This window comes from Phaethon lepturus, unplaced genomic scaffold (assembly GCF_000687285.1).
Source record: "Phaethon lepturus isolate BGI_N335 unplaced genomic scaffold, ASM68728v1 scaffold9853, whole genome shotgun sequence".
Classification (NCBI taxonomy): Eukaryota; Metazoa; Chordata; class Aves; order Phaethontiformes; family Phaethontidae; genus Phaethon; species Phaethon lepturus.
In genome coordinates this window covers 101,714-122,661 of record NW_010526972.1, presented here as the reverse complement: position 1 = coordinate 122,661, position 20,948 = coordinate 101,714, and the positions used below count along the sequence as shown (strand labels likewise).

At 36.4% G+C, this 20,948-nt stretch overlaps 1 protein-coding gene across 1 annotated transcript in view; it reads right to left on the bottom strand.

Annotated features, from left to right (window-relative positions):
* Positions 1-332: 332 nt before the first annotated feature.
* Positions 333-20,948, bottom strand: part of CDH8 (cadherin 8, type 2) — a 102,046-nt gene continuing 81,430 nt past the window's right edge. The window contains exons 10-11 of the mRNA XM_010283238.1: positions 3,523-3,774; positions 333-2,388 (exon numbers count right to left, since the gene is read on the bottom strand). Of these exons, the coding sequence (XP_010281540.1) occupies positions 1,895-2,388; positions 3,523-3,774 (746 nt within the window). The 3' untranslated portion in view covers positions 333-1,894. The remainder of the gene's footprint in view (positions 2,389-3,522; positions 3,775-20,948) is intronic.

The window sequence follows — 20,948 nt, the reverse complement described above, 5'->3', positions numbered from 1 at the left end:
TTTTTGTCTGCAGAACAAACATTACTGAGGAGCTTAAAGAGAGGGGAATGTTTTCACTAGCAATACTTAAAAAAAGCATGAGGTTATTTTTCAGCATGACGCAGTGAATTAGACACACATAACTCCTGTGGTCACAGGCTGCTGCATATCTAATTCTGCAAACACTGTCAAAATTTGCTTCAAACATTATCCTTTTTTATTTTGACTGTATTCAGCTAATAAATAAACGATTTTGAAGGAACTACATTCCTCAACAAACCATGGAATTATTCACGCAGATTCCTTTCTGCAGGGTACAGGTAAAACTGAAAGAAAAGCAATAACAAGAAAAGTATTTATAAAAATATATTTCACAAAGTAGGAAACAATACAGGAGTTTCTCTGAATACAATACATGGAGTAAATAAACAAACAATAATATAGCTTCAAAACAAAGTAGAAAATTAAAATGATTTGCATGTAATACGTAGTTTTATTATACAATTGCTACTTCTAAATGGCAAGTTTGCATTACCAATTGAGTATGCTTGCAGCTTCTAATGTCGTTCTTTCTCTGTGTGCAAGAGCCCTGGTGCATCACTATGAATATTATAGAAAAGAAATACTAATAACATAAGCAGTAAAATTATATACACACTGGTTCCTGCTCTAATACAGTGGAGAACTATAAGCATGTTTTTTACTGTACTGTGTTACGTGTGGGTTTCTAAAAGTCTATAGTTTAAATATTCACATGAACCAGTTTACTTCCAGCTGTTTGTGCTTGTATTAAAAACACCAGGTACTAGATTTATGAAGAAGATATAAAACTGTCAAAAGTTTTCTCTGGGAAAGTTTTATTCCTGCCAGCATTCTCTTAAAATTCAGCTACTGCAAATGGATAGGTTACCGCCTTAACCTGCAACACTTTGTCATTTTTCTTTTCAAAATGTACATGTATTAAACATTCATTATATATAGAAAAAAAATCTAGCATATAATTTAGTTTTCTTCATAATCTTACTCCATAGATTATCAGTCTTAATAAATAAAAGCAGTAATGGACATCAATAAAATATTTATTTCAAGGATTAAACAAATAAATTTGATCTTTAGCAATAAAATCAGCAATTCTTTCATATATGTAAGTCCATCCCCTTCCACAGTTTTTTCTTTCCTTTCAGAAGACGAAGCACAGGATTGATCCTTCTTCTAGAAAAAGATCCTTTTGTAAAGCAATGTTTTGTAGACCTGCCTCTGAATGTTTGCACATTAGTAGGATTTATTACCCATCACTGGAATGGATTAAGAACATGTGAATATTTTAAGGCTTGACACAATATTTAAAGATGATACTCAGTCTGTGGTTACGTGGCCGACAATTACTGTATGTACAATGTATGGTCACTGCACAGTAGAAGCCAGTAGGAATTTACAATGCTATTTCTATTCAGCATTGCTAAGAAGACCAAGGTATTGCTTTTAACATTTCTGTGGCGATATCTTTGTTGGCAATGCAGAAACAAACCATTAGTTTTACACATACTGGCAGGAGCTACTGTTCAACAGCAAAATCCCTGCAAGTTCATTTTCTAAGAAAGCACCAATTTCTTTTTATTCTTTTTAATTCACTGAAGATAATCAAAGATCCAAATCTCCATCTTCAGAGTGGTCAAGTGAATATCAAATATCCAAAGACTTCTAGACACTCCACATACTTTACTTCACACTCCACAAGACTTAACCTCCTAACATATACTTTTTTTTGGTTCAACATTACAATGTAGTTGATTTTATAGATGACTGGCGCTAAACTTGCCTCTAAAACAAAAAGCCACATCAGTTTAACTAACAGCAGTGGCCCTAGAATATACATGATCATTAAGTCAACAGTGAAAAAGTTTGTAATCCACTGTCAAGTTTCTTTGTCACTTTCTCCGACTGAGTAAAGTTCTCCAAGTCTTTTAAAGCGAGGACCCCATTCACTGAGGTAGTCAAAATTCTGATCTGAGTCTGATGTAGAGGACTCCAATGAGCTAAGGGAACCAGCCGCTGACCCTCTTCCTTCATAGCCATAAATCTGGATAGAATCATATGGTGGAGCCGTGGGATCATTATCAGCTTCATGAAGCCTTACATTAATAAATTCATCAACATCAACACCATTAGGAACAGGTGCAAGACCCTGCCTGGGCATAAATTGAAGATCAGGCTTAATATCCTTACGAGGCAAAAATCCATTAATTCCATCCGGATTTTGCAAAGTTGCAATGTCAAAAGCTTCTGTATCTTCTTCTCCACCTCCTTCATCATCATAGCGAATAATATTTTCCCTCACATCTTCATCATCTTTGATGATTAGAGGCTCATTTTTATGTCGTCTTAGTGTTACAAACAGCACCACAATGACTGCAAAGAAAGCATCACAGCCTGATTAGGTAAAAAATTTCCAATCAAAGCACTACATGTTAAGCAAAGTTGTGGAAGGTGATAGGTTGCTTTTTGTGAAAATAAGAGTAATAAAGCTAGTGAAAAACTCAAAGACCTATAACTTTAACCCCATTCAAGTGATTAACATTTTATCAGTCCTCTAGCTTATCAACTCATATTTACATCTGACGCTCAATTTTATATAAGCAGTAAGATTTCATACACTTCCATTTTTGAGTTTCAAATTTAGACAACGACTTTTTCCTTTGGAAAAGTTACAAACCTAGGTGAAGTCAAGCTATCGCCATTCACTGAACATTAGTCTATAATGATCTACATTATGGAAGGAGTTTTCCAAAATTAGAAAATTTTGTCTTTCTGAAAACATAGCCCTGATGACAGAAGGAAATTGTTGTCTTTTTTTTTTTTCCTTTTGCAGAAAACTCACATTATATAATTGAAAAGAGAATGAGAGAGTAAAGGAGAAAGAGCAAGCTTAGATACATCAGTTTCAGAATCATGGACAGATGCATAAAATTGCTCTGAATTGGTTACATTTGTTTTTGCAGTTTAATGCTGAAATCTCAGTTACTGATGTAAATCTCAGTTACAAGGTGAAGCTGCAAAGTGCAGAAATAGGCCTCTTCCTTCACTGTTCTCTCCCTCACTTGTTTGATGTTGTATACAAATTTTGTATGTTTTATTAAAATATACAGTGTTTCTTATCTTGTAAAACTGTAATGTCTCTTACACCTTTACAATCCAGAATAAACTCATACAAGTCTTAGAAGATACAAATTGATTTCCATCGTGTGCAGTATATATTGTATTCACCTTGCTGCTTAACATACATGATTTGATTTTCAGTTTCATATTCCATACCTGTTTATTATGTAACTTGTGTGTAAGACTACTTCAGATTGAGACTTTGCTTTATATGCTTGTGTTCGGTTCCTAGTACAGTAGGGAGGCAGTCCTGACAGGTGTCTCAGTACTGCTGCCCGTTACGTTGTATTAGTTTGTATGTCCTTCTATGTGACTTCTTTGTTTACTTAGACACACCCAGGAATTCAGAAAAAATTTTGAACACCAGGCTGTGAAATTAATACATACCTAGCAGCAAAATAATGCATGCTAATATTGCAATTAGGGCTCCCATACTGAGTCCAATGGGAAGTACGTATGCTTCAACGTTACAGGACTGGACAATACCATCACTGCTGCAACCACAGACTCGAATGGTGAGAGTGCTAGTGCTGCTCATGGGAGGATTCCCACTATCACTTATTATTATTGGCAGTAGATATACTTCTTGCTTCTGCCGGCTGAATCCACTATGCTTTGCCAATATGCTGAGAGTATTATCTGGAAAAGGGAAAATTTGCATTGTTTCACCACATAGAATAACTGTTAAAATCATGGCTTTTTCTTAATGTGTGCAAAAAAAACTTTGTACAAACACACATGTGCTTTATTATACTCATTATACTGGTAGTATGAGACACAGAAATCCTTCCCTTTTCTGTCTGGCTGCCCATGCCCCAAACGCGTGCAACATACGCACTTTCTTATGTCACATGGCATGATCATAATGGCAACCCCTTACTTTCTTCTTTACATATATCCCTGTAGATGTCTTCCCATCATGATTCATCACTGTTTTTCAAGTCACGCAGCCATAAAAATTCAACCAGTACAACAAAGAGAGAAATGAAATGTTAAAGTAACCCAAACTTAATAAAGCGCACTCATCAGTTAAAACAAATTTTCCATGCACTATAAGCACATATTACAAAATATTTTGCCCTGCTATAAAAGATTCTTCTTTTTTATTAATGAGCAACATAAGGACAAAGGAAAAGCTGAATGTATTAAAAGTTGTAGGCCTAGTTTTCAGTGATCTAAACATTTATTGGGCCTCAATAATGAAAATAGAACAAATCAAAACAGAGTGTGTCCCCTATGAAGGCAGCCAGAGGAAATGAGTAAAGGACATGCTTACCTCTGCATGCATAAGCAGATACGTTTTAGAAGCATATAGAAGCATCTGACTACATGACATCCTACCCAGACATAAAGTTACTTCTTACAAGCTCTTATAACACACACATCAAATATGCAAAACACTTCAATTTATTTACATACTAATTCACATTAGCTTTTAACCACTTTGTTATGTGGAATAAAAAAAAAAATTCTGTATTATGAGTTATATACTAACAGAGCACATGTTGACTTTTACTAGTTTCTGTTTTGTGTTCTTTCATCAGAAATAACACCACAAATTAAGAAAAAGATTCCAACAGGCACACAGAATAGGAATGCATGTGTGTTACTGAGGAATCCAATGACAATTTAAAAATAAAGCCGCACATTGTATTTGAGAGAAAGAGGCTGTAGCTCCTTTCATTAACCTCTCTTCCCCTGTGCTACCAAAGTTAATTTTTGTGAAGTATCATGAACAAAAGTAAGCCTCCTGATATTTTATGCTATAAAATGGGCATATGTAATCACTAAGTGCCATTCTGTGGAAGGAAAGAAATTACTGAGAGGTATGTGGCAGGCATAAGGAAGAGAAGACTTGAAAGACAGGCAGTGTTCATAGGACAGATATGAGAGAGACACGATTCTTGATTTTAAACCAAAAAAAGGTATCTGAAGTGCATGACAACCTGTGTATGCATAAACATATAGTGACTGCACAAAAGCTTTGTATCCACTTTGATCTTGGTACTGGTCAGGTACTCAAATTGAAAACATGAAATAGATTAAAAATGTTTAGTTTGTACTAACTGGGATCACCAGGAACATTTCTGACAGCACATGGTATTTGTGCAGCATGTATCACTGCCCCAACGTAACAGACACATGTATGCTCAAAATAGCTGGCAGTCTATGAAGTACTAAAGACAGAGGAAGATGCAGAGAAGAAAGAAGCTAATACTGTAAAGAAATTTTTCACATCCAAAAAATAAATTTAAAATGCAGCATTTTATTCTTGAAGTCCTTCTTAGTAAGGAGGCATATGAATAAGAAATAAAGGTAGTTACAGAATATAATGATTACAGAATGAAACATTACTAAACTTCATCACGTCCTGAACCTATATCAAGATATCAGTCAGTAGATAACTCCTATAGTTAATTCATTACTGACATAAAACAAAAGATGAAGAAAGATTATTTGATATTTAAGCAGCACATGGGGTAATTGTCTCAGACAAGAGAACAAAGGAGGCTTGTTTTCCCACGCAGTGACTAAGAAATTTAACTTAAAGTAGTCTCCTTCTGAAGTTCAGGGTCTTTGATTTTGCAGTCTTACTGTATCCCTTCCATAGTGGAATCACCTACCAATCACACTTAGGCAGCCTAGAGATGTTCTTACTGTAATTTATATTGCAGGTTATGCAATCATTTCAGCATTTTTCATAGCATTTAGAGTACATAACACATGAAGACCAACCTAAAAATCAACTACTTTATAAAGCATTATAAATATGGTCACTTCGTAATACCTTTGCAGTACAAAAAGTATTCCTAATGACTTTTCTTTCCAGGAATCCTGAGGTTTTATCTATTCAAGTTAGAAACAGTCACATCAAAACTGATGGCACTCTGGAGCTAAATAAATAGTCTAGTCCTCCTTTGTGCCCTTTTTAAAATTAAAGGAATCATATGTGTTTACTGAAGATAAATTTCACATATAAGCTCTTAAGAATTCTGACAACTCAAATAGAACCGAACTCCTTGATGATACCCAGTGTCATACGTGCCACTACGATGCAGTGGAAAAGTCAAGTATGTTTTAAGTTAACAATTAGCACACATTTAGAATTAAGCAAATACTGCACTCCTCCTTCATGTTTGAATATGTCAGAGATTTAAACACACACATGTGCAAGTTCAGCTGCTTCCAGTGTCATACTTGCTCTCTAGCTGAACTGCAAGAAACAAGGGGAATTGTTATGTTAGTAAAATAATACTGCACCTAAGTTTTCCTGAATAGTGTATATAGCTGAATTTCCTGAAGTGTGTATAGCTTTACTAAAGTACGAGCAACTACCACACCCATTGTAATGTGTAAAAGGTACTTTTTTTTATCTGATAGCATTCTTTTCCTCCTCTGCACCTCCCTATTTTCACGCACTAAAAAATAAGTTTGTCTGTCCATTTGCCTTTCTCCTGCAAAATTACAAGTATCTCAGCGTAAGTTGCATCCTTAATCCTTTTGCTTTAACCTTTCAAAGGAGAAGAAACTATGCGAGGCTCAATTTCTACCTCTTTCTCTCTTTGAGACAAATCCCACTCAGAAGTGTCACATCTGTAGTCATTTATTCAAAACTCCAGAGACTTTTACAGTTACAGTTACACAGTGACTTCTTGTGCTCTAGAAATCTGTACTGATACAGCCTGTTCCTTCCTCTAAGCCTGGTACAGTCCTTCTCTGTCCAAGCTGGAGGAGAGGATTGAGATGCTGAGCCCTAGCATCCCTGCCCTTTACAGATATGCAAAAGAGGCAGGGCACCTGCTTCAGGATGAAATGAAAAAAAGAAGCTGCTCTTGTTGGCGACAGCTTCAGATCCTTCCCATCTTTCTGATGCACACACTGCTAACTCAGCCTGGTTCAGAAAATTTGAATAGGCCAGAATCAGAAAGTAAAACAAAGCAAAAAAGAAAGAGTAGTATAAAGAGACAAACAGGGCAGAAGAAAATGAGAGGAAGGAGGAGGGATGGAGAAAATTAAATGTCCATACCTGTCAATCGGTGAAGCTATGCTGAGTGTAATAAACTACCTGTACCAGTAATGGTTATCAATTCAAGTTCAAGGCATGAGTTAAAGTAAAAGATAAGCAAGATATCTGGGATGTTTAGCTGAACTGTTTAAGTGTAAAAGAAGTTGCAATGGCTAAATAGTTAGTACAATGTAAGAAGAGATGCAAGACAAAGAGAGAAGAGAATAACAAGTATTTTTTTAGACTTTTTTTTGTTTGTTAAAAACTGCTGTGTTAGACTGAAGTTGATTTTTTATGCTCAGAAACTGGCAAACGGAAGTAGTCAATAGGAAAAGCAAGATGAAATGACTGAATTGTTTTGCCAATGGATGGCAAGTACTCAATTTTGCCCTTGGGAATTTTGTTTAGCAACAAATTCCTTCCCCTTCTTTGCTATGTTCTAAAATAAATATACCTTGCTGTTGATGGAGATGTGACTCTTGAGTGAAGAACAATGACTCACTAATTGACATTTTAGTTGGTTCCTAGAACTTGAAAATAAATCCTAGCAGCTGATTAGCAATGAACTCAATTTATCTGATTTGCTTTCTCCTCTCTGTGGACATTCCTCTTACCCGTAGCTGACAAAGCAGCAGGAAACTCCTCCAGGAACGACCTCCAGCATTGCTGCATGAATTAACTTGGCAGCAGGTGCTCAGCAGGAGAAGGGACAATCACTTTCCACTCATCTTTCCAATTAACCCACTGATCCTTCATTATAGCACTCTTCGGGTTATTTATTTATTCATGTTACTTTTAGCAAAACAAGGAAAATTACATGCAGGAAAAAAAACCCACCCTCTCTGTTAATATAGCTCTGAGGTAACCCGCCACAGGCAAAGAGAGACACTACATCTCTACCTCCAGTCAGTGAGGTACATTCAGGAGGTCTTTTGACATTCTCAGTCAAAATGAGCCTCCCTGAATTCTGTACCCTTCCATGTGGGGTAGGGATTGAAGTTGTTCATTGAAATGCCCGAGTCCTATTAAATGCCATTTTGCTGATGATGTACCAACTACACGGGATGAACTAGGAGCTATATTCTGTCCTGCAGGCTTAAGGAATAGTGTAAGATATGTAATCTTAATAATTGTCTTAACTCATCACAAATTTTTGCATCTGTGTAAGGTCAGAGTAACACAGCTCCAGGAATACAGAACTACATTTTAGATCTGGAGCTCATTTTTACCTTTTTTTAAACATAGAACCAAATCAGTCATTTAGGTCACTGGATGACTCTCAGTTTCTGAAGTTTACAAGCAGATTTGCAAAACAGCCATGAAAGACACTGTTACAGAAATATCTCCCTCACAGCTGGGACAAAGCATGACAATGCAGAAGGTCTTTGCAAGATGTCCGGTGTGGTTTCTACACAAAAGTAGTTGAACAACCACAACCAAGGACATGCTTACCACAGGGCCAAGTGCTCTTGCAGATTCCCAACTGTTCTCAAGACCCCCTGATCTCTTTTGAGGTTCTTAGGTGAAAGATTTTGAGAAAAAGTGAATGTAATAATTTTAATACAAAGCTACTTTTGGATTTGCTGGACATGAGTGACTTTAATGGCATTGACATCAATCTGGATGTGAAATTAGCAGGCAGGAGTCAACTTCTTTATCCTCCACTTTGTACAAGAATGCATGTTTCAATTTTAAGTCAGACAATAAAATGACAGAACAAAAGTAAAAAACAGAAGCAGTCAGTTTACATCAAGTGCCCTTTTCTCTGCACACATTATTGCAATTCTTTAATCCCCCCACGGTCTCTAATATTTTGAGATCAGTTGACTTCCCTGCTGTGTAACCTTAAACCTACATAGCTCTTCTTCTGTCTGTCTTTTTCTATCCCTTTTATAATGTTCTCAGAAAGATCAAATCATTAATGGTATTAAGGACTTTGTGGTAGAAATTGTTATCTATGCTGGATAAGTTACTTATGTGAAGGAAGAATTTTAATTGGAAGCTTTACAGCTGGAAACACTAGAATGACAGAAATGTATGTTTCTTCATGTTTATTAGAGCTATCTTATTGTGTATCTTTTTTAGTCTAAAACAAGAGAGTCCTTTAGCACAAGTGGAAGAGCAGCAAGAATATATTTACTGTTGATGCTCCCTGTTTTTTTGATAATGAAAAGACAAGGACAGATCATTCATTTCCTTTCTCAGCTCACAGGCGTCTATTCTCACATAAAAACTTGAAATAACTGAGTAGTTAAGTTGTTATCATCAAGGTTTCAGTGGAAACCACCAAAGTACAGGCAGAAAAAACAAAACATATGACATTCTAAAAATATTAGCTATATAATATTTAGCAGCCATCTGCAAATACACTAGAGGAGAACATTCAAGAGAGTACTGAGATAACATTTCAGCTCTTTGCATAACTATTAATTTATGTACGTGCCTCCTGTAATACTTGCTACTCAGTACTGGAGACCTTACAACATTAAACACAGATTTTCAAAAGATCTGTAGTAATACTGGTACTTTTGTTTTTCTTCAAAATTCAAACCTAATGACTGAGAAATAGTGGAATATAGGGAAGATTCCAATCCCCATTTTAGAGACTAGGAAATAATAAAGTTGTCCAAAGACACAGAGGTCTCTCAAAAAGTTTCTATATACACTCCATGAGCTATAAGGTATACCATAATCATTATTCTTTTCCATATTTTCTCAATACTACCTACTTTTCTGTGAAAGGATTTACAGATAACACCTACTTAGATTGGTAGTATGCACTGCATAAACAAGACCAGTGAATGCAGCCCCAACAATTCACTCTTCGTAGTCCCACACATGATCTCTGTCAACTCAACTGTTTTGAAATCTTTTTTTATTCTCATTTTACAAAAGCAGTGGGAAAGAATATTCATGACCTGCTTTCTTATGTAGCACAAAAACCAGAAGCGGCAACTCAAAGCATACCCTCATCAATGTTCAATTTGTAAAAGAACACCATTCACAGATGGGCCCTGACCTGAAAAACTGATCTGTACGTTTCAGACTACGCTTCAGTACAAGTGAGAAGCATCAGTTTCTTGCTTCCAAAAGGATGCCATTAAAATGCTTTGAGAGATACACCTGTGTTTATGTAAAGACAGGGGTTCTTTTCTGCCTTAGGCTGTAACACATTTTAAAGGAACACCTGATTGAAAGGGAACAATTTTGAGTTTGTATGTTATAAATTCACCAATTGTTAGTAGGTGAAAAAACAATCTATTTGTTCATTAGCATTAGCAGATGAATTTTTTTCACAATTAAACTTAACTATTTTTGACATGGATGTATTTATGCACACCAAACACATTTTTATGAGAAATCATGTATGTCTTAATGTTAATATATTTACACAACTGGGTACATGTTTTACACATGTACTAGATCTTCCTTGATAACTCTCTCAAATAAAATCCTGTTGAACAACAGTTGGCAAGAAAGATGACCCTTTGCCTAATCTGTATGGTAAAGTCATAAATATTCAATTCAAGTAGAAGAGTAATAAAATAATATATTAAAAAAGAAGCCATTTTTATAGTATATGTTGTCTGATTTATGATAGACAAACCATATGGGCACTAAAACATTCACAGGTATTTCAAACTGACCTGCTTTTCATGAATGTCAAAAATTTGTGATGTCTTCAAAAAAGCAGATTGATGACTGCTATCAAATTTGATAGCAGACATCAGGTTCAAAAGAAAAAAGTTTTTGTGCTATAAAAATTCAGCTGACCGATCCAGCTGTCTCTCTTGCACCGCAGTAAGTCACATGCCATACTGACATATATAATGGCAATTCACAAAACATTCCTATGACACATTAGCAAACACCTGAATGAATTTTTATTTTTCTAGAGACCTGAACTTTCTGGAATCCCTTAAAACACCAATAAGAACATGGGGTGAGGGGAGGGAAGAATTTAATGGGAGAAAATGTACTGATGAGGAGAAGAATTTGAAAATGTCCCATATTCTGGATCTTTGATTATTTTTTTTTCTTTACCAATTGTCCAAAATAATAATAGCTTATGCCAGAATTGAACCACTGAATCAGCTAATTAATAAAAAAAAATAAATACATTTCCAGGTCAGGCATTCCTTTTCAGAAATAAAGTATGCTGTTGGGAATTCTGAATCATGAGCAAAGTAATATATAATCATGTGTAAGAATACAACATTCTCATATGTTGTTGGAAAGGGGAATAATCATGTTAATACTACTATGATTCAGAACGTGCAGTAAATAAATTCTTGACAATAAAAAAAAACCCAGAAAAATTAACAGCAAAGTGATGGAATAAGCATTTCTTCCTACCTTTTTCCTTTGAAAAATGTGAACTTTAGATAATAGTCTGTATAATTTCTAGTCCTATTCTTTTGGAAAAGTCTGAACTTTAGATAATTGTCTCTTAAGTATTCTAAAACTTTCATTTGACCTTTAGTCCAGCAGAGCTATAATCAAACACATCTATATGGTCACTTGCAGCAGCTTTTATATTTTGTACCTCGGGTTTTTAACCCATTGAAGGAAGGATAGAAAATACCTGCTGAAGAAATAATGATGGAGAAGCACACACTGAGTCTGAAACAATACTAATTTTCTTATTAATGGGGTAGAAAAGTAGTTAGAACATAGTACCTCTCTTTTGAATTTACAGATACTTGTGGCAAGTCAAACAAGGAAACTTTGGGCTCTAGGTCTGTTTAAGCTACAGTTACCACAGTTGTCTGAACTGTACCCAACATACCTCATTTTAATCTGGTGTTATGCCCATTTATCTCTTCTGAATCCCCTGCTGCCTGTTATGATTGACACTCCTATAGTCGGAAGCAAATTCAGGCCAGTGAAGATATAAGATATGCTAAAACAGCACTCGTTTTTGCCTCTCATTTTTTCTTCTGTATTCAACAAGCCAGCCATGAACTTGTTTACTAATAATCACATTGCTTTGACATGCTTTACTTTATTCGGATCACATCACTACATGGCATGTGCATTGAATGTTACATCTGTAAAGTGTAAGAATTAATGCAGGTTGCCAAGCTCTAGTTTAGAGAGAGAGATGAAATGGCTGTCAAATGTGCTTAGCATTAAAAATACATTATTAACACAGCAATTTGCATAGATTGATGGATCATTTTTGAAATCTACATATTCTAGTTAATTCTATTATCTTGTTATTTTAACCAAAAAGTTTCAGAAAGTAACACTGTGTTTTATAATGCTTTGATAAAACAATGACTATATTTTGCATTTGAACCAAGAACTTTCCATTACTGTGTTACCAGATTCTAACAAAATGCTGCAAAGATAAATAAAAAAGCTAAAATATCCCAAGGCTTTGCCATCTGTATTTCTTTTAAGGATAACGGATTCTTATTCTTTCTATGAATGCATCCTTACAAATGCATTCTAGGAGATGAAACTGATGAAAGATAGGTATCTAAGCCCCTTAGGTCAGCGTGAGAGTTAGAGTTTTACACATTACATTGATTCAGAGTCCTCTTATGTGTAAAGCTAAACCTCAAGCAGATTCAGAGAAATTTATACTACTTTTGGTAGGTGATGGAAAAGTTCCAAGTATTCCATCCTGTGTTCTTCACCATCCTCACTTCACACACATCCTTCAATTCTTACTTCAGTGACTTACTTCTAGGGTCTGGAAAAGTTCAGAGTCTTCATTACCACAAAGACAATCTGTGTTGGGTTTGCATGGCGAGGTTTTTGGTAGTTGGGGGGCTGCAGGGGTGGCTTCCGTGAGAAGCTGCTAGAAGCTTCCCCCGTGTCTGACAGAGCCAATGCCAGCCAGACCAAGTCAGACCTGCTGCTGGCCAAGGCCAAGACAATCAGTGACAGCAGCAGCACCTCTGGGATAACAGATTAAGAAGGGGAAAAAAAAAATCCTAAACAACTGCAGATGAAGAGAGGAATGAGAATATGTGAGAGAAACAGCTCTACAGACCGTAAGGTCAGTGGGGAAGGAGCAGGAGGAGGTGCTCCGAGCACCAGAGCAGAGATTCCCCTGCAGCACTTTGGGAAGCCCACAGGGAGGCTGGCTGTGCCCCTGCAGCTCATGGAGCTCCACACTGGAGCAGATCTCCACCTGCAGCCTGGGGAGGACCCCACGCCTGAGCAGGTGGATGCCTGAAGGAAGCTGTGACCCTGTGGGAAGCCCGCACTGGGGCAGGCTCCTGGCAGGACCTGTGGCCCTGTGGAGAGAGGAGCCCACACTGGAGCAGGTCTGCTCGCAGGACTTGTGAGCCTATGGGGACCCACACTGGAGCAGCCTGTTCCTGAAGGACTGCTCCCCATGGCAGAGACCCAGGCTGGAGCAGTTTGTGAGGAACTGCAGCCTGTGGGAAGAACTCAGGTTGGAGAAGTTTGTGGAGAACTGTCTCCCGTGGGAGGGACCACACGCCGGAGCAGGGGCAGAGTGTGAGGGGTCCTCCCCCTGAGGAGGAAGGAGCGGCAGAGACAACGTGTGATGAACTGACCACAACCCCCATTCCCCGTCCTGCTGCGCTACTCTGGGGAAGGAGGTAGAGAAAGTTGGGAATGCAGCTGAGCCCAGGAAGACTGGAGGGGTGGGGGGAAGTATTTTAAGAGTTAGTTTTTATTTTCCTCATTACCCTACTCTGATTTGATTGGTAATAAATTAAAATAATTTCCCCAAGTCAAGTCTGTTTTCCCCATGACAGTCATTGCTGAGTGAGCTCTCCCTGTCCTTATCTTGACCCATGAGCCTTTTGTTGTCTTTTTCTCTCCCCTGCCCAACTAAGGAGGGTAGTTACAGAATAGCTTTGGTGGGCATCTGGGTCAACCTGGGTGTCCAGCCAGGGTCAACCCACCATACAATCACAAATGTTTGAAGTGAATCTTTCTTTCTAGAATCTAAAGCATGAACACCATAGTAAGAAAAATAAAACTTAAGCAGGAACATTTTGGTTTTTAAATGTGGTGTGTTCTTGGTCTTTAAGTGAGTTTCACACTAAACAACATCCACTTCTCTGTGCCACAATAATTGTCTTTTCTGTTCCAATACTGTATGGAACATACACATGCACACGGTAATAATTTAAAACAGTTTACCAGTAGATCATATAACAGTCCTTTAAAACTGAATCTGGAATTGGACATATCAACCGTATTTTTTTAACAACCAAGTTTTGTTACAACAGTTACAGAGCCAAAGTCAAGCCATACTAGTGTATTTCTATTATGCTATTACTTTTTTTATAATGTTCACTTTGAAATACACTGGCAGAAAGCAACCACCAGGCTATAAAACAACCAGCATTTATTGGAATGCCATCTATTTGTACTGGTGTAATAAAGGTCTTGTCAGCACTTCCATTACAAAATGCCAATTTTCAGGGGTTTATAACTCTGACATAACAACTTACTATAAGAAGAAATTTAGAATGTGTACTCTCTGCCAAAGAGCATTTAAAGTTAAATATGAATTATGTTGGCTGAAGCATTTTAAATCAGAAAACAAATTAAAAAAATTTTTTGACTTAACATTTTCTTGAGCTGGTGCGACTTAAGAAAAAAGCATGGCTTCGATTGTTAAGAAGTGCCAGATGCTGCAGTTTTATATACGCAGAACTCCCTTTAACTTCACCAAGAATAATTTCCGTGAGAGAACTGAGAGGAGTGCCATTATACATTTTTGTAAATGTCATCAAGAATTATATTAGCTTTTTGTAATTTTAAGAAATGAAATGCTGTGGTATAAGATTGCCCCTGGGCACACACGCAGCATGATAATGACTTTTTGAAGACATTCTCATATGCAGATTACATATAACAATAACAATTTGTTATCATCAGGCCATTAATGGCAGTAATTTATACCTCTGTCTTCCAGAGGCCTTATTATATGCACACCTCTCAATGAGGATGTGTCTCCTATGGTGAAGACTAATGGTCATTTGAAATGCAGGGAATAGCAAAATGCTTCCAGAGAAGGAATTTCAGAAAGTTAAAAAAACAATTACCTGTCTATAGAGTGGAATAGATTGTATAAAGTTTTCAAACAAAACATTTCAGATACTCCTCGGAACACTTCTGCACATCATGTAAATATTAAATAGTAAAAACACGGCATAGCCATAAGTTCCAAACTAGCCTACAGTCAGATTACTGAGAATCAAAAGCAGGTCTTACAGGAACAGACATGCATATGCATTTACATTTTAAGACTGAGACATACTGCAAGACCCTAATTTTGCTATATACGTTGCATGACACAACACATAACTTGGAAAGAAAAAGGAGATAGTGAAAGATGTCAACATTTGAATTCTGCCTCACTGCTGAGAGATATTACAAAGTCAGTGCTTATAATATCTGCAAACTAGAGCATGAGTTCATAAGATGTTTTAGCGTTTTCACAGAACCACAGAATGGTTGAGGCTGGAAAGGACCTCTGGAAGTCATCTGGTGTACCCCCTGCTCAAACACAGCTACCTAGAGCCCAGGACCCTGTCCAGGCAGCTTTTGATTATCTCCAAGGATGGAGATTCTGAAAACAGTAAAATACTTGTTAGTCACAATTGAAATATGTGTGCGACAAAAGCAGAAGACATCTTATTCATTCATTCTCTTTGTATCAAGCTGAGAAGTTATAAGGTACAAATATATAATGCATCTCTATGCTAAGAGAACGACTTGGATATCACAGTGAAATTGTTCCCGGTTGTCTTCTAATTACAGAATCACAGATGAAGATAATTCACTATGAAGAGTCTGACAAAGTACAAATGAAGTATATAGGCAGAAACTGCAATAAAAATATGAAGCAGGATCAAGTATTACAAGAGACTAGGCAATTCTACCAGCAAAGGAGAATACATCTTAATGTGCCAAAACCCCCTTCATGATCATGAAAGAAAACTTAAATAGTCAAAAATGAAAGCAGAAGAAAACAACAGATACTTTGAGAAAGATACATGCTTCATAACTGGGACAAAGAAAAGAAAAAGCATTAAGAAAAACAGTTCTAGTCTAGAAAAATCTAAGTTCTTTATACAAAGTTTTGAAGCAAGACTGTTTGCATTAAAACTATAAAGTTTTTAGCAAATACATCTTCTGATCTTGCATGTTAGCAGAAGACAAGCACAAAATAAGAGAAAGCTGATTTGGTAGAAAAATTATTTTTCTCATTTAAAAATAGAAAATAGTACAAAGACAGAAGTTGTAATGTTGTGGGATAGATAAAGATGATATAGAAGGAGATGTATGGTGTAGTCTAAACTAATCGAGTCTAAACTACCTTCTTCTATATTCAGTATTCCAGCTTATATCAAAGATACAACAATGCTTTAGCTACAGCTGTCATTAGACTGGGCATTTCCTTCCCTGAGTGCAGAATAACTTCTACCTGTTTTCTAACTGGGAGTTTCACAAGAACCCAAAGAGACACCGTAATGCACTCTTGAAAATCTCAGTCTTTACCAATGCATAGAGGGAGCTGCTAATTTGTGTCATTAATGTCATATGTGAGTATCAGAGGAATGTTTTAAAAGAACGCCTGCAGTGTATGCATGGCACAATGATTAAATAACTTGTCCAAAATCATACAGGAAATCTGTAACAAATCTAGATAAAACTATTCTGAACTCTGGAACAGTTCCTTAACCAGAAAACCATCACTCCTGTAGAGTGCGCTTAGATCACAAGCGCTTAATCTTTATTGGGGTGAACATGGTATAATTTACAGAAGGGTCATATATAATAGATCAAAATGTTACAGAAAGTGACATGACAGAGTTAAGCAAGGTTAGGGAGTGACAAATTCAAAACGGCTACATAAAACATTTTTATCTTATTTCTTATTATTTCCTATAACATAGACTTTAGCTCTAATTTCAGGTTAGATTGAATGAAAGCTTCCTAACAAAACACAAACAAAACCAAAAAGTTCTATGTGTTTTTATGAAAGCAATGTGAAACTGTTATGTCATTTATTACATTCTAAAACCTAAAGAGAAGAAAAAAAGTCAGTGTTTGTGTCCAAGATAGTCCAACATTCTACAGAATACAGCAGAGTACTTTCATCAACATTCAGTTGCTGTTATTATTGATGCTCCTTTTAAGGTTTATGACTGCAATGCCTACCACCATACAAAACTCCACAGGTAAGACTTTATTCCTGACATATCTTATTATAGAATCAGATGTATGAAAAAATTACTATAGTGTTACAGTTACTGCTTAAGAATGTACATAGCCCTTAGCCTATAGTGAAAGTGAAGTTTACTTACTTGAGCCCACAATTCATTTAGGCCAAGCTGGTGTGATCTGAGTTTGCTGTCTTAATGTGGGCAGACAGCTACCACTGCTTAGCTGAGTCACTGAAATGTGACTATGCATCCATCCATGTTAGCTTTGACAGACCCCACTAGTTCTCCCTCTTCAACACCATCAAGCAGACATCTGGTCCTTTTCTTGAAGTTCTTCTATTTATCTCTCCCTAACAAGTTGGCTTATTATCTCACTTCAAACAGAGACCCATTTTCACTCCCTCTGTAATCAGTGCTGATTACCAAGTATGCACATCCTATCATTTTAGGATATGCAAACTCTCTCCCTAGACTGGACGGGTCAACTTACACATTTCATTTATTTTCTGCATTTGGCTCGGTATGTAAGATCCTTGCATTCGGTAAAATCATATACTCTACCTCTTTTTTGGTCTCTGAATAGATTACCTTCTAGGCATATTTATTCTATAAATATTAAATACTAATAATTACATAAATATATGACTAATTACTGGATGCTTGCCAAACAGAATGCATGCTAATTAGATAGAATTAAATGAAGACCAATGAAGTGAATCATTTTACAACAAGGCCACCCATACAAATTACAAAATCGGAAGTTGATAGGAAAATACTATAAGTGGTACAAAAAACCCCAACCAACAGAATAAAAGCTTTGTCTCCCTTATTCTTTAAATCTTGACGTGAGAAGGTCTGTTCAAAATGAATAAAAATTTCAGATTTCCTTCAGTTTGTCACTGCTACATTTGCTCTTGCCAGAGAACTACAGACCATTCTTGAAGAGTCACCTCCTTAAAAAAGGAGTAAGAGAGAACTGAAAGGTTATAGAATAAATGTGACCACACCAGACAGGGTCAGGAGAATACATAGACATAGAGTTCACATAATAATCAATGTAATGGTCACTTCGTAGGAAGAACGACTGCAATTCCAATAATAATTACTTCCTTCCTGAACTGCACTTGTGTAATTGGTTCAAAACAATATGCAAATTGGAACATGGCCTTTGTCTTTTTAATTCACATTACAATATTAGTTGTGCAGTAGTTTATTGGACAAGCCTTGCGGCTAAGCGTGAAAAATTAATACCTTCTATTTTAATGGAGGAACCATGTGCAATTAGTCTGTATACTTTTTGTCTGTTATGATGACAAAAGGAGATTTTTACTAATGAAAAGAAAATTTAACTGCTAATATGTGATGATTCCTGCTTATATTGTTTTCATTTTTAGCCTGTTTAGATTCTTCCTCCAGTAGAAGAGTCTTGGGGTTCTTTTACTCTTCACTACAACTGAAACTTTAAAATGGGATTCCTATCTAGTTTCTCATTAATTGAGAAAAGTACAATTAGAGCAACTAGTAAATTAATTATTCCCCCTCAACAGCCTGTATTTAGAACATGATAAAACAAAGAAACATTCCATGAGAACAACCAATAAATTTACACCGTGAAAAAAAGGAAGAAAAACGGTTTTGTGCCATAATTACCAATTATGTACTTAGAGAGAAAATCCAAATATTCAAAACAAACCAAAACCTAACAATGAGGCGAAAACAGAGGGGGCCTTCTTAAGATGCAATGTGTTGCTGTCAGGTAATATATTGAGGTGGTGAAGGGTTAGAGGCCCTATCAGAACCTGCAGCTCTAGAACATCATTCCTCCTACTCAGCAAATTAAATCCATTTACAAGAAATCAAACACAGTGCATTGTCCATGAACACTTCAGCTACAGGAATTTTTCTTGCAGAAAACTTGGAGGAATTAGATCCACCCATGAAACCAGAAGTGGTACTTTGGCAGAAATCTCTTAACATATTTTCATAAGATAGTTGATTAAAAATCTGGAAACTTACCTCCAAATATTCTATATTAATTTAGTTATAAATACTACTATGAAATACTTTTAAAGTCCTACAATATAATTATCATGGGTGCTGTTAGCTTTCAAGGAGTTATGTTTTTAAAGCACTTAGGGAATCTTTGAAAATTAAAGGGCTATTGGAGCAATGTTTCATCAGAAGACAAATTCCAGAGAGATGGTACTGCAGATCTTACTGTTGTACTGATAGCACTTAGTTGAGAAGTTTTGTAGTCATTAAGAATGCCTTTCTGACAGCTAAGAAGTTAAGTTTTGAGATCCCCATTTATTGTTCATTTTCCCCATTATGTGTCTGAAATAAAGTCACACTGAATATTCAATTTCTTATCTCTCATTTCTTTCATCCATGTTCCATATTATTACTGAAATAGATTTATTTTCATGCTAATTTGCTGAACAAATTCTTTTCCTGTTCTGTTTTGTTTTCATAACCTTTTATCCCTTGCTTAGTGTTTTAAAGTAATGGCAGTGTTGCTCACTTTTCTTTAGTTTTATTATGAAATTAAAGAAATAAAGTGGAAAAAGAGAGATAAGTATGCTATACTATCTGAGCATGATGAAACTCCTACAGTAGGCAAATTCACAGCTGTCCAATCCATCTCCTCATCATGAGTAAGCACTGTTGTACATATGGTGCACAACACTGACCTGAGATCTTTTTCACTCAGATTGCATCTGGTTCTTAATTAGTTTGATTTACAAAATGAAACATAATTGACGCCTTGGCAACATTACGTTGCTAGCAGCACAAATAATAAATTAAGAATGAATGAAGTAAAAGTCTCTTTGGTCATGTATGCATAATGGCATGCTGCATTTATACAGTATTATCCTGTACTGCATCAGTCACATTTTATGTTGTTTTAGGCTGTGTCATGTTTACGTAAATATCCTGAAATAGCTATGTAATCGTAATTGATTCACATGATTAAAAAAAAGGCACTCTCTGCAAGGATGTAATGCCGTGGAAATTGGTCTTATTTTCCAATGTGCATATACAACTCTTCTGTAGTTGACTGAAAGTTTGTATTTGTGAGGCTTAGAAAGAAGTTGTCATCACAAAGCTAAACTAAAACAGGACTGAAAGGTTAAACAGCTTTTGGAACAGAAGTGCTCCCAGTTACAAAACTATAAAAAGCGCAGACATGCTGGGGAACACAGCAGAGCTGAAGAAGAGCCTAAAGATGCCTATAAGAGGACAATCGGCTTACCAGATGGCCCCCTCCTTGCTGGTTCTTTCATCAGGCTGGCCTGTCCAGTCGAATGAAGACTTGATGGATCACATCTGGTTTAGGGCGGAGGAGAGAGGGAATCTGTCTGGAGCCCTGCATCCTGAATACAGGAGAGGAGTGAATAAGGTTTCAGATGGACAGAACAGACAGAATGGTCAAAGTGTGGAGGAGCTTGGTAGCTGAGTTAGTCTTTGAAGAGTTGATTCTATTTTTCTGACATTCAGTTTCAGCTAGAGCAGCTATGTGCACCAAGAAGGATACACCTCTTTAGCCTATAGAAGTGGTGAAAAGCACATAACCATTCTAAGGAGGTGTAAGTCATCCAGATAGGGCTAAAAAGTATGTTTGCAGAGGAACTGCACTT